This window comes from Amblyomma mixtum, chromosome 5 (assembly GCF_055824585.1).
Source record: "Amblyomma mixtum isolate Tamu chromosome 5, ASM5582458v1, whole genome shotgun sequence".
NCBI classification, from domain to species: Eukaryota; Metazoa; Arthropoda; class Arachnida; order Ixodida; family Ixodidae; genus Amblyomma; species Amblyomma mixtum.
In genome coordinates, this window is record NC_143016.1 from 116,323,167 (window position 1) to 116,336,228 (window position 13,062).

The following is a 13,062-nucleotide window of genomic DNA, read 5'->3' on the forward strand; positions in this document are numbered from 1 at the left end:
CTCGTTAATATTTGTTTAGAACCAATGCGACTCTCCTTATGCCCACGTAATTGCCTTTCATGACCACGACTGTTGGCTTCTTTCCAACCACGGCATTAGAAATAAATTTGATTTCGTCACAGGCCTTCTACTCGGCAAGTACTCCCGTCTCATGGCGGCCCGAGGGATGCCTCTGAGTCGGCTGCTGGCTCTCTACTACGGCGTTTCCGGCGTGCCCCGCGCTGTTCCCGGCGTTCCGTCTCTCTCTGTGTGCGGTCGCCGAGAGCTGCTGTACCCATACCTGCGTGACGGCCTGCTCGAAGGCAACGTGAGCCACATGGCACGCGCCTACCTGCTGCACCGCTACGGACAGAGCTCCAAGAGGCTCAGCCTGTTCGTGGCCGCGGCTGCTGACGAGTTCCTGCAACGGCTTCGTAGGGACTTGCTCAGTGAGTGGCGTACACGGCATGTGATTCCAAACCTTGCGAGGGTTTTTTTAGAAAGGAGGCTGTTTTAGTTTCTAATGCCGACGGCAGACCAATCAAGACTCAGCAGGTTGCGGCAGTATCCACTCCCAATATCTAGAAAAGGAGCAGCTTTCTACGTGCAAAACGTACGGCTTTGAGGACAGTGCACTTTTTTCGGAACCGAATCGAACACGAATAGTGTAGCTGTTCCACTGACTCGAACACGAGTACTGTAGTAAGGCACCTAATGGAATGCGAAATGAATTGCAGTCAAACTTAATCGAATAAGTTCGAAGTATTTTTATGGATATTAACACAAGAAGAGAATTTTCGGGCAAAATGTTAGATCGTGTGAAACAATGAAGTTTAGCAGTGGCGCTGTGACATGGCGCTATTACTTATCGAGTTATACCTATCGCTATCAAAAGGCTTAACACTGATCTCCACAAGGGGGACGGAAAACTAAGTTAATATACGAACGTTATCAACGACTTGCGTACAGAAAAATTGCATTTCGTTATAATAATAACGGCCACGAATAAACTACTGTCATGCCTTAGTAGGCGAGTGGTGCTGAGCTACATATAAGCCTTGGCCTCCGAGTTTCAGCATGAGTGCACGCTTTGCTGAAGATGACTGAACATTGCATTGTCGCGAAATTTTTGTAGTCCATGCATGTGCGTTATGAGCGCCTCCACATGAATCGACTATGGCGCGGCGCTAAACTTTTCGTTCCTTGCAGTTCGATTGCGGCAGCATACTGCCCACCTTCGGAATCTCTCCTGCTTTCGAAATTCTGGAAGAAAACCATCGCATGTGCCTTGATTGAACTTAGTAACATTTATACTGAAATTAGAACGTTCTTGCGGGCCAGTTGGTTCATTTCATTTAAAAGGAGGACTTCGCGAATAAGACAAGGACAGGACACATAGGAACGAAAACGACACCACGAGTTTCATTTTAGTTCCTATGCCTCCTCTCTTTGTCTTATTAGCGCAGTCCTACTTTTAAATATACCAACAGTATTCTCAATGATGACAGCATACTAGATTTTTCAAATAATTTGGAACTTAGTCTATTTGATTCGTTCAGCGAAGGTGACAGTGATTGTTTTTACCAACACCTTTGTCCTAAGGTTGAGTAAAAATGACGCTCATAACGATTATGAGTGTTCTGCGTAAGCTCAAAGTGAAGGCAAAGTCAACTGTGCTTTGATGTTCCAGTGTACCAGTGAAGAACTGTGCTTGTGAAGAACTTGTGGCCATGTTGTTTTATGCTGTGCAATCCTATTAATATACCACGCTTATACTTTCTGCCTACTGTAAAGCCTACAGGTGCCGGTGTTAAGTGAGTAAGCAAATAAAAAAAGAAAAATAAATGCCAGGAATTGAACAAGATGTCTCTGAAGTGAGTACAAGAATGTCACGCGAGCAAACTAGTAAAACTGTGGCCACTTCAAAGCTCTGCTTAAGTGCAACGGGAAATTAAAATATACGCCTCGCTTCTACTGACTGTTAATGAGAATGTACAGGTCTTTCTTTAACGCTTTCTCTTCTACCCAGGAAGTCCTGCATTTTGTGACAGGTATCCGCCCACACCAGACCAAGGTGAGCAAAGTGTTGAACCTGTTTGTGCGGCTCTGCTACGAAACTCGCCATTAAAATATCACCTCTTTGGGAAACCGGTTATATCACGCGCAGTTTAGCAGATAGCACACAAAAAAAAAATTGGGAAAAGGTACAGAAACAGTTTTTCACGGCCGGAAAAAGGACTGAAATATTCCTCAATAAAGATCGTTTCCTTTTATTAAAGGCCTATATAATCGAATGCGCTCCATACGTTCATATTGCCTGTCTCAAGACATCTCTTTTAACGTTCCATACCCAGCAATTCTGGACAAAAGCTATTTTGAGCTTGGAACCATTTATGAACGCCAATTTATCATATCATTCAAGATTTCACTATAATACTCAATACGTCTGCAGATCACCTGATGGCAGTCTTGTATTTTTTTCTATTCCTGGTTTTGCTATCTACAAAAGCTTTCCCAATTGGTTTTTCATGGCAGTCTTAATTGTTCTATTTGATCGATGGAAACACTTTAAAAGAAAGATTTTGCTATATATCAGAATAATGGACCATTACCTTCAACATTTCCATAACAGTGTCTTACAGTTTTCCAATTTTCAAAACTCTTGCTCCAGAAAGGTGGGCATGCATCTTTCAACTAAATCACGGGCATACCTGTTACACAACGCAAGAGCAAAAAAATGATGGTTACAGAGCCAAAGGACCTTTTCAGATATTATTAGAAAGATGGCTGGGTGCGGCTCAGCTTGCACTAACAACTGTAAAAAATCAAGTAGAACATATTGACAAGATCTCAGCGTTTATTTCTAATAGCTACATTGCCTAGAAGGTTTGCTACAGTGTCAAGAAACCTTGCCAGGGAATAAATGAATGGTTATTTGCAGACGAAACGCAGAAGCATATACACACAGCACGAACAGTGACCAACAAACATGGCGTCCAATAGAATTTGAAAATGTGCATGCGCAGTGATGAAATGTTTCTTTCCTATGCTTTATTCGGGCTGGCAGCGGAGTGCAGAACGCCGGGTGATGTCTTCGTTATCATGGATGCAGACGCATACGCTAACGACCAATGGATGGAGCAGCAAAGAAAAACGGTGGAGTAAGTCCGTAATTTTCTTTATTCTCGGGCATGAATTCTTCGGGCAAACATAGCGGGATTATCCTTGATCACTGAGTGCTTCTTAGCAGAGGCTTTGATACTGAGTGCCTCGGTTATTTTATGTGCCTCGGTGATTAATCCTTTACCATTGGACTAATACGCGCTTCAGAGTCCGCAGAGCTGCTCCATGGTAGTGGCTGAATACTAAACATTCCGAGTTTCAAATCACATTTGTATCTTTCATATATATCAAAATGTTATTTTGCTTGGAATAACGTCTAATTAAATGCATCTCTGCAGAATGATGTTCAGGCACTTAATGGAAACATGTTTGTCACAGATGTAGTGCGTTTTCAAGTTTTTGCTCGACTTTCTTCACTTGACAAACAAACCCATGTTCACAGCAGTACACCTTGCTGGCTTCCTTGGTATGACCGGTCAAAATTTATGATCTTGTGTCATTGCCAGAATAGCGTGTGAGGTGAAAATAAAAGGCGCTGATATACTGTCTTGACGAACAGTAGAGTCTTGCACAATAACGTGAGGGTGGCGTATTAGTATCATGATTTTTGAAAGTGATCGATTCATGGATACTGAATGCACAAGTGGAGTTGTGCTCATCTTTTTTTTTTTGCGAGGGGGCACTGTGTGAAGTGGTTGAATTTGAAACACGCCATGCAGTGGTCCTAGGCCACAAATTTCAATTTCTTGTTAAAAATACCACATCTTCGTTTCCTCGACATGGAGGTTATAAGTAGCCAGAGTGAAAATTTGCGCCCGCAGCACATCTGAAATCATGACGTTTCTGGCATTCTGAATTTGTTATACAAGGCTGCGAACAAAACAATGGTTTTGTACCCTTCGCAAGGCACGAAACCATTCTTTCCAATCAAAGTCATGCGTTTCGTATACCAACCAGCATTGGGTGTTAGGTCGAAGTGGACATCCGGTCTTAGAGAGTAACTTTTTTTTTTTGGTAATAAGGAGCATTTTGCTAGCCTAAATAGCAACGTGCAAACCACGCCGCCTAGGTTCCACACTTACGTCGAATGCTTTCAAGATCCAGTGGACAGAAAGAAATATAACGAACATTGTATGGCTTATCACTTCTGAGTGAGATGTGAAAGGCGAGAACCACACTTCACATGCCATATATAGTTACGTCTTTAACATTACTTAATGGGATGTATATGTTGAAACTAATGAACTACCGTTGCAACACAGATGTTGATTCTCATATCCAATCTCACTTCTGCTCTTAGCAATACACCCTGTCGAAGGCGGCATCTTAGCTGCACATCACTGTGCCATAAGTGAACAGAAATGCACCAATACACGCAAGCCCATGCTATTGATTCAGAAAAAAGGACTCTTTTCGACTATAAAGAAAAACTCAAACATGGCGTAGTGCTGACAGTTTCAATCCCCGGATAACAAACCTAGCCATGCCATACAAGACGCACTGGTAAATTTTCTAGGTTTCTGGCCCACCGCCTGAACATCGGCCGAGAGAGCCAGCGCTTCATGCACTTGTACGTGAACAAGCGTGACATCGACGGTGCGCTGCAGGTTCAGCTGGCCAACGAGACATCGCCCTCGGCAGTGAGCTGCTACACACGCAGCGCCAATTTCTCCGGTAAGCTTATTACGCGTCGGGGCTCCATCCCCAAGCAGGATTCAAACCACCACGAGCGCAAACAGAGCAGCTTCTTTTCCTGGTTACTTAGAAAATTCGGCCATCGCCACAGCCTGAAAGCAGGTTTTCATGCGCACCGGCCCTTGGCGTTTAAAGTACGTGAAAATTGTGCATCGTTGGAGCAAAGTAATGGGAAATAGTTAAAGCGTATTAACTGTAAGGACTGAAGCTCATTTTGGCAAATAATCGTGAGCGTTAAAGCGAATGCCGCATGTGCAGGAATTTGTCATTTTAAACATGAGTTCTGCAGTCACCAGGCCCACTGAAGGAATCAAAACTGAAACTAACTGAATTTTCCCAGCCGTGACCGGGAGAAAAAGCGAAAGCCGCGACAAGAACAATGTTTGCCTGAAGCAGAGCTTGAACATGACAAACTCAACGGCCAAACTTGGCACAGGCGTTAGCTTCGAACTGAATTATTCGTGTAACGCCGCAAGCTTAACCGTGAATTTTTTTTATATGACAACATAGACAAGCACACACTGCTTAAGCCACACTAGTTCTTTTTGCATTTATTTTGCTTAATCGAATTCTATATTTTATCTCATTAATTAGTAATATGGGTTGAATGCAAGGACATATCCACGGGAGATCTAGGAAAAGCTAGTTCATGTGAAATCAGTTCCTGTTTTTTTAGCAAAACTATACGTTGGGCGAGTTGGTAAAATGATAAACTGGTAAAACGGTGCAAAAAACAACGGACTACAAGAAACGAAGACCCAGGACAAGTGTCGACTCACGACCAATGCTTTATGCATAAAAACTTGCATTTATAAAGGAAGATGTATAAGCATTTGAAGTCAAGAGTTTGACGGAAGCCCGTCTGGTCGGGATGGGACATGACGAAAAATGAAAGGCACCAACCAAAAAAGAAAGATGGAATGACGTTTCGGCTCCCACACGGGAGCCTTGTTCACAATGAGGCGAAGCGGGGAACCGTTGCCTTATATACGGCGTATCACAGAACCCAGCGATCTTGCGTATACAGGGGGCAAATTACCATCATTACGGTTCAGCGTATTTGCTGTCATCTGAATGATCAGCGACTCAAGATAGAGCCGTGATGCTCTGTTCCTCTCTTTCGCTACCACACGTGCCTGTGTCCAGTCAATGTTGTGCTCGGCAGATGCCGAATGTCCGGCCAGCGCGTTCGAAGCTGACACCTTGCACATACGCCATGATTTGTCTGCTTGCGGCTACCCTGGACATTTTATTGACTCGGTGGAACGACATCTTGCACGTCCCGCGCTGCATCGGACCCCAGGTACCGAAAAGCGGGCGTCGATTCCTTATGTTCCAGGAGTTAGTGAACCATTGGCACGCATATTCCGTCGCTACGATGTGCAGACTGCGCATGTGCCAGCCCGCAAGCTCAGGGGAGATTTGGTGCGAGTGAAGGACCCACTCAGAAAGGAAAAGTTCCCGGGCGTCGTATACGCAATCCCATGTGCCGACTGCGCAGCCGTGTACATTGGCGAGTCAGGGGATTTTGAAAGAAGATTGCGCGAGCACCAGAACGACGTGAGGAACCGGCGGGTGGCTTCGAACGCGGTGGCCGAACATTCGGCATCTGCCGAGCACAACATTGACTGGACACAGGCACGTGTGGTAGCGAAAGAGAGGAACAGAGCACCACGGCTCTATCTTGAGTCGCCGATCATTCAGACAACAGCAAATACGCTGAATCGTAATCATGGTAATCTGCCCCCTGTGTACGCAAGATGTCTGGGTTCTGTGATACGCCGTATATAAGGCAACCGTTCCCCGTTTCGCCTCATTGTGAACAAGGCTCCCGTGTGGGAGCCGAAACGTCATTCCATCTTTCTTTTTTTGGTCGGTGCCTTTCATTTTTCTTCATGTATAGGCATGACGTGATCATACAGAGTAAAAACATTAAAACCGAACACAAATGGGTGCTACACTCAAACACCTCCACGAAATACGAACTCCTCATCAGGCACATAAATCGAATATTTACAAATGCAGTTTTGTTGCGCCTTTGCAATATAAAAGGCTTCAACCATTTCCCGTGAGGTTTCAACTTGTGGGATTACATTACCAGTGTAAGACGCAACTATCCTGTGCAATTTCTTTCTTCTCGAGTACCTCGAGAACATTACAGTGAGTTACCAGATTTTTTTACTCTGTATGTTACGTGGCATGCCTACGAATCTTCCATTAAAAACGCTAGGTTTAGCAAACAAAGCCGTAATTGTGAGTGAGCGCTCGTCCTGTCCCAGACTCTTTTTTTTTTAGAGCGTTGTCTGTTTTCTTTTTCTTTTTCTGCGGACTTAGCAGTATAAAGGTTTAATGACATGATGGTCCAGTGATTTCTAGTTCGCATTGTTGCGGTAAAATTAATATGATATTTAGCACAACGGTGAGCGTATCTATTTTTGTTTCCAAATGCGCAAACACGTATGGAGGCTACCTTATAATCTTGAACTGAAACACATTAAAGCAATTTTCGCGCAGCTCTGAAGAAGACAAAAAATATCTGTCACAGCAGCGAAATATGTAGCGGCCAGCTTTTTATAGCACCCGATCTACTATTTTTTTCCGTCAACTGGTTGAGATTCCACATCACGCAACCGTAGCTTTGACGAGCCGGGTCAGTTTTGTATATAAATGACTTGGTGCCATTCATTATATGCGGATTAGAAGCAAACTATATGGCCGCCGCAATACGAGATTAGATTTTCTTAGTAGTATTGTTCGTACAGCTCATGAACAAGGAAAAAAGTGCTCGAGTTAGCAAGGGCAGACATTGCCTGATCTTCATTGCCTGAAATCTGCCTCATCGTACTAAATCTAATATTGACTTTTCATGCCGAATATGCATAGTGATTTAGACATCCGTCTAAGTTTCCCGGTCAGAGCCTTGTTAACCATTCAAAGCCCAATGTCTAGAATTAGCGACATACCATCTGCACTCTGTGTGCTCAAAAGTACGTGGAGCTTGGGTAGAAAGTCTGATATCAACATGTGCTCTTGACAAAATGTTTGACGTCGCTGTGAGCAAGTAGGTTCATGAAAAGAGGGGCGCGAATATGCAACATCCAGCTAGCGTTCAAAATTCCTCGGCTTTCATTTTTTAGCACATTTTGCGGCCAAAATAGGTAGCCATTTGATGGACGCAAAAATTTTTAAGTATATCCAGGTTTTCGAGTTTGTTCGAGCCGTTCGACTTTTTTTATTTTTTATTTCGCGCAACTCATACTAGCTGCAGAAACTGCACGAAATGCCAATTGTTGCTAATTGGCGATATACAAAGTTCTCAAATTTCAGTATCGCTGAAAGAATTTTCGTATTGGCTTTTGAATCTGGGTAGATTAGAGTAATCTGAATGCAATGAATTTTTATTCGATTTCTTTGCAATGTCGACATTAAAGGGTTGAATTCGGCGCGCGTGATGGCAAGTCACATCTAGCGGCGCATTCTGATAGCTTCAATCCAGTATGCTTTGCCTTTCCTCCAGAAGAGGGCGCAGGGTGTCCATGCGGTTTCTAGTTTTTATGCAGCATGGTGCCCATGTGGGACTACAAATGTGTTGGCGCTTAGGCGAGAAACATAATACTCCAGCCGACCTCGAGAGCTACACACATCGCCTCTTCTGTCCATCACATATATGTAGTCGTTTTAGTGCTTCACGATAATGATAATAAATTTTTAGCATTAGTTGTGGGTGGCCCAGGCTTGCATGGGTAGCAAAAAGCAGTTCGGCTCATACCACGAAGGCTTGCTGGCCTTGACCTTCGCAGGAACCCAGCCATAAAGAGAGAAGTAAAGCAAACTTTTCTTACCTTCAGTGTGGACCAAACCGATGCACTGGTGTTTGCGTGTAACTTCTGTGAGTGAGGTATACTTTATTTGCATTTACTTTATTCCTTGCATTTTTACCATCCATAGGTAACACATAGGACAAAAAATGATGGGACAGAGTGTGATATCTTGTGGTCTACAGTAGCGCTCCATATTATTTGGAGAGTATTACTCATGTTTGTTAATTATTAGTCTAAATTACGCCACTTTGAAAACGCTGATCTCTTACTTTCGAGATCCTAGAGTTACCGGTCAACTAACCACCGCCAACTGTCTTACCAGCCAACTAAGGAGGGCTAATAAAAATTACTTTATGAACCACTTTTGCAGCGAAACTGTGCGAGGAAAAATAATACACGCTAGAATTGTCTCGTTTTTCACGAAACATAATATACTACACGACTTTCAGCATGGCTTCAAGAAGTGCCGTTCAACTGAAACGGCACTTGGGACGCAAAAACCATCATAATAGAAGCCTTTAGCGAGAAACTGATGGCTATGGGGATTTATATAACTGTCTCAAAAGCATTTGATCTGGTTAATTACAAAATTCTTGCGTAATAGTAATCAAATCTGGTGTCCGTGAAAGAGCTTTTAATCTACTCAAATCATACTTGGAAAATAGAGTCCGGTGTGTAGATATTGGTGGTACCAGGTCTTCAGAACAAGTTGTTGTTACCGGTGTGCCACAATTATTCTTGATCAGTCTTATTCATCATTTATGTGTATGATATTGCGCATTGTGCAGAAAATGAGCAGGTGGTTTCTTACGCTGATCACACTGCATTATTTGTGTCAGGAGATGATGAATCCGTCGTTGAGCAAAAAAAGCTTTAGTTTTGAGCCGTTTATGTCATTGGGCAAATGTTAATCATTTAAGAAACAATTGAAATAAATCAAATGCAGTTGTGTATGTCTCGAGAGGAAAGCAGCTATCAGGACATATCATCATACATGTAAGAACAGAACCTATTGAATTAGTTGACCGTGTAAAGGTCATTGGTGCGACATTTTCTAAGAACATGACATGGAATTAACATATGAAGCACCTTGCATCGAAGGTCGCATCATCTGTTGGCATTATATGCAGAACAAGGCATATGCTGTCAGAAAAAATTAAAATTTTACTTTATAATGCCTTACTGCTTTAGCCTTTACGATATTCCTCCATAATCAGCTGCACTGCCGCTGTTACTAACTTGTCCAAATTACATCTACGGCAAATAAGAGCAGTCCGATGTGTAGCAAATGTACCCTATTGTCATCTCACTAGTCTTTTGTTTTTGAAATGCGATATTCTCCCGATGTTTTATTTCTATCCTTACAGATTAATCATACACTACGGAACCTTCTTAAATCTAAAAATAACATAATATCTTTAGCGAAATTGCATGAAAACCTTTCTGTCCGACAAACACGACATAGAGAAAAATCGTGAATCCCTGCACCGCGGGCACAATACGCAGTCTTTATCTTCTACTTTGCCTATTTGATAAACAGATTTAGAATGGAATGTTTTGATGCGGCTCATCAATGGTTCGTTTATGGTTGGTTTATGGGGTTTAACGTCCCAAAGCGACTCAGGGTATGAGAGACGCCGTAGTGAAGGACTCCGGAAATTTCGACCACCTGGGATTCTTTAACGTGCACGGACATCGCACAGTGCATGGGCCTGTAGAATAGACCCTTTAGAAAATTCAGCGCCATCTGATGTGTGGTGCGCAAACCGCGATGCCTCCGCCATTACTTGGGCATACGCCTGCCGGTATGCGCTCGGGCCAGATTGAAAAGTACGGCGCCCGGCGAAGCCACAACAAGCGCAATTTTCTTGTTTCTGTGTCCTAGCCATGTTCCTTGACATTGGCTCTCTGCTCCAATCTATAGTCGCGATGCCGGCATGCTGCTTAGTGCCTTCCTGTAGCCAGCGCGGCGAAGAGACGCGCACGGAAACAAGCTCTGTTTCCATAGCACGCAGCGCATGGAGTAGCTGCATGCTTCTTTCTTCTCGTCCGTGACATGTTTGTTTTCACATTAAAATAAATGACAGAAGTATTGAAAGAGCAGCGAAAAGTTCCTTCTACCGTGTAGCCGCTCCGCTGTATAGTGAGCACAAAAATAAAGGTGCCACCTTCGGCGCACTCGAGGACATGCATTCCGATGCTGGCGACTATTTCGGCGCGTCACAAAATCAAAACGTAGCTCAAACGCGCTTGTTTTGGATTTTCAAGCATCCACGTCCATTCATAGAGAGTTCCGTGTGCGCTGAAAAGAGCACGACGATGCGGCGCGGCGAGGAGCGCCGTCGTTCTCTCCGTTGCGAACATGGAGCAAACGACGGCGACATAGGCGAAGTGCAGCAGCAGCAACTGTGTGTTTTCGTTCGGTCAGTGCCTGTGCACTCTGGCTAAAGCAGGAGACACATGTCCGGCAACACGTCCGGCGCGCCGCTCCGGTCACCGCTTCCGAACTGCCACACCACAGCAAGCAGGGACACACGCAGCGGCAAGCAACCGGTGTCGCACTTCGCCGCAGCGCAGCAGTGCCTGAGCACTGCTTGGCTTGGTGTACAAATATGGCAAGAAAACACGGCATCGCCTTGTTATCAGAAAGACTGCCAGCTATACTCGAGCGGCGACAAAGCATGCCTGCTGATGTTGCGAGCTTTCGGCAACAGCACCGCTCGCGGGCGCTCCGGGCGACGAGCTCTGCGGCTGCCTGTCTGCCGTGGTCGTCGCTAGGCCTATAGCCTGCTTCGCATCGAAGCGGCAGGGGCCGGCGCTTCGGAAGTCGCCTGCGCTATAATTGAAGGCCTATTCTTCACTCCGCTTTGCTGTCAACAGCATCATCTCACAATGAAATAAAAATAATAGTATGGTCAATTTCTACGGCGCCTTCAGCAGCGGAGCTAGCGGGCGCCAGTCGAGCCGGACCCCAGCGTCGGGCCAGCGGCAGCTTCGAGGCGGTTCTCGCAACAAATTCGCTCGTACCACAGTTGTCACTTTTACCAGCAACTCGGTATTGACCAATGGCCCAGAAAAATGATATGTTTTCTCATTTCTCTATCCCAGGGTTTATTATTTACTTCGAGAACACTCATTAGCTCGTTTTTATGACGCCGGCAGACGGGATGCAGGCTGGCCGGCCGGCAGGCTCGGCTTACTTCACGTTCGCACAAGAAAATACAAAACAGCCATGCTACCAGAAAGGATGCTTCCTAGATTCTAGCAACGACAGCATGCCTGTGCTATAGTGGAGCTTTCGGCAGCGACACCACCTGCGGCAACGCCGGGCGACGAACTGCTCGCTGGTCACCGACTGCCGTAGTCGTCGCTAGGCCTAGATGGTGAACAGCTACAACGCTACTGAATTCGCACCGACGGCTAGCGCACCGGCACTGCTGATGGAGCGCCCATATCCGGATCCACACGCATTTCGCCCTGCAGTGCGCCTGCTCGTAGTCGAGTCCGGTCCAAGTGTTGTTAGCCCTCCTTTATCGACAGTAGATTCGACCTGCAGGGTGACACGGCAATGCGCACTGTCGACGGATCGCAGTAATACCGGCTTGCAGCTTCGCTGAGGGGCTCGGCCGAACAATAGGAGTCCAAAAGCCTTTCCGAAAATCCGCCCGGGATGACAGTCAGGTCCCTCGACCACTGCAAATTTTCCGCCTGTCGACGGATCGCAGTAATACCGGCTTGTAGCTTCGCTGAGAGGTGCGGCCGGACAATAGGAGTCCACATGGGCGTCCGGAGGGGGGGGGGGGGGGGGGCAAGGGGGGGCGGCTGCACCCCCCTGGAAAATCACTCACTCGAACCGTGAGTGATGGCCGCACGTCAGGGACGGCGGTGCGCTCAGCCAAAAGAGTAAAAGCGGCCCCGCTTCCACGCTTTGGGTCACATCTGTGAAGTGCCGCGTCCGGGGACGCGTCGTTGCAGACATACAGCGGCACCGGCGAGCATGTGTTTCGAGCCGTCTTGAGATGTGTGCCTGTTTCTTTGATCTCTAGAGAGATAGCGACACGGAGGCAGACAGTGCACACCCCGGCCACCGATGAATTCTTCAGGAGGGAGGGACAAATCAGCCGTGTCCATCCCCGCTTTGTCGGGCTGCTCAGGGGCAAGCGGGCGATGAGTTGGCGCCGCCGCCGCTCGCTGTCTCCTCCGATCCACGGGAGAGCGCAGTTCAGTACAAGCGCCGCTTTCAGAATCTTCGGCAAAGGGGATTAGCTGCTTTTGTTCACGGCGAGGCAGTCTCCAGTGGCGCCCCCACACCAGCGTTCCTTGCGTCTTCTCCGGAAACCAGCGCCTTTGGTCAAGGCAGCCCGATGGCGCCTGCCTGGCTCGCCTGTCACCTCTGGCTGGGCCTCAAATCCCAACAGCGCCCATGTACTGTGCGATGTCAGTG

At 46.0% G+C, this 13,062-nt stretch overlaps 1 protein-coding gene across 1 annotated transcript in view; it reads left to right on the forward strand.

The window, feature by feature from the left end:
• Positions 1 to 13,062, forward strand: part of LOC149343422 (uncharacterized) — a 67,243-nt gene that overhangs the window by 35,286 nt on the left and 18,895 nt on the right. The window contains exons 19-22 of the mRNA XM_089546964.1: positions 123 to 428; positions 2,009 to 2,053; positions 3,047 to 3,140; positions 4,619 to 4,776. Of these exons, the coding sequence (XP_089403090.1) occupies positions 123 to 428; positions 2,009 to 2,053; positions 3,047 to 3,140; positions 4,619 to 4,776 (603 nt within the window). The remainder of the gene's footprint in view (positions 1 to 122; positions 429 to 2,008; positions 2,054 to 3,046; positions 3,141 to 4,618; positions 4,777 to 13,062) is intronic.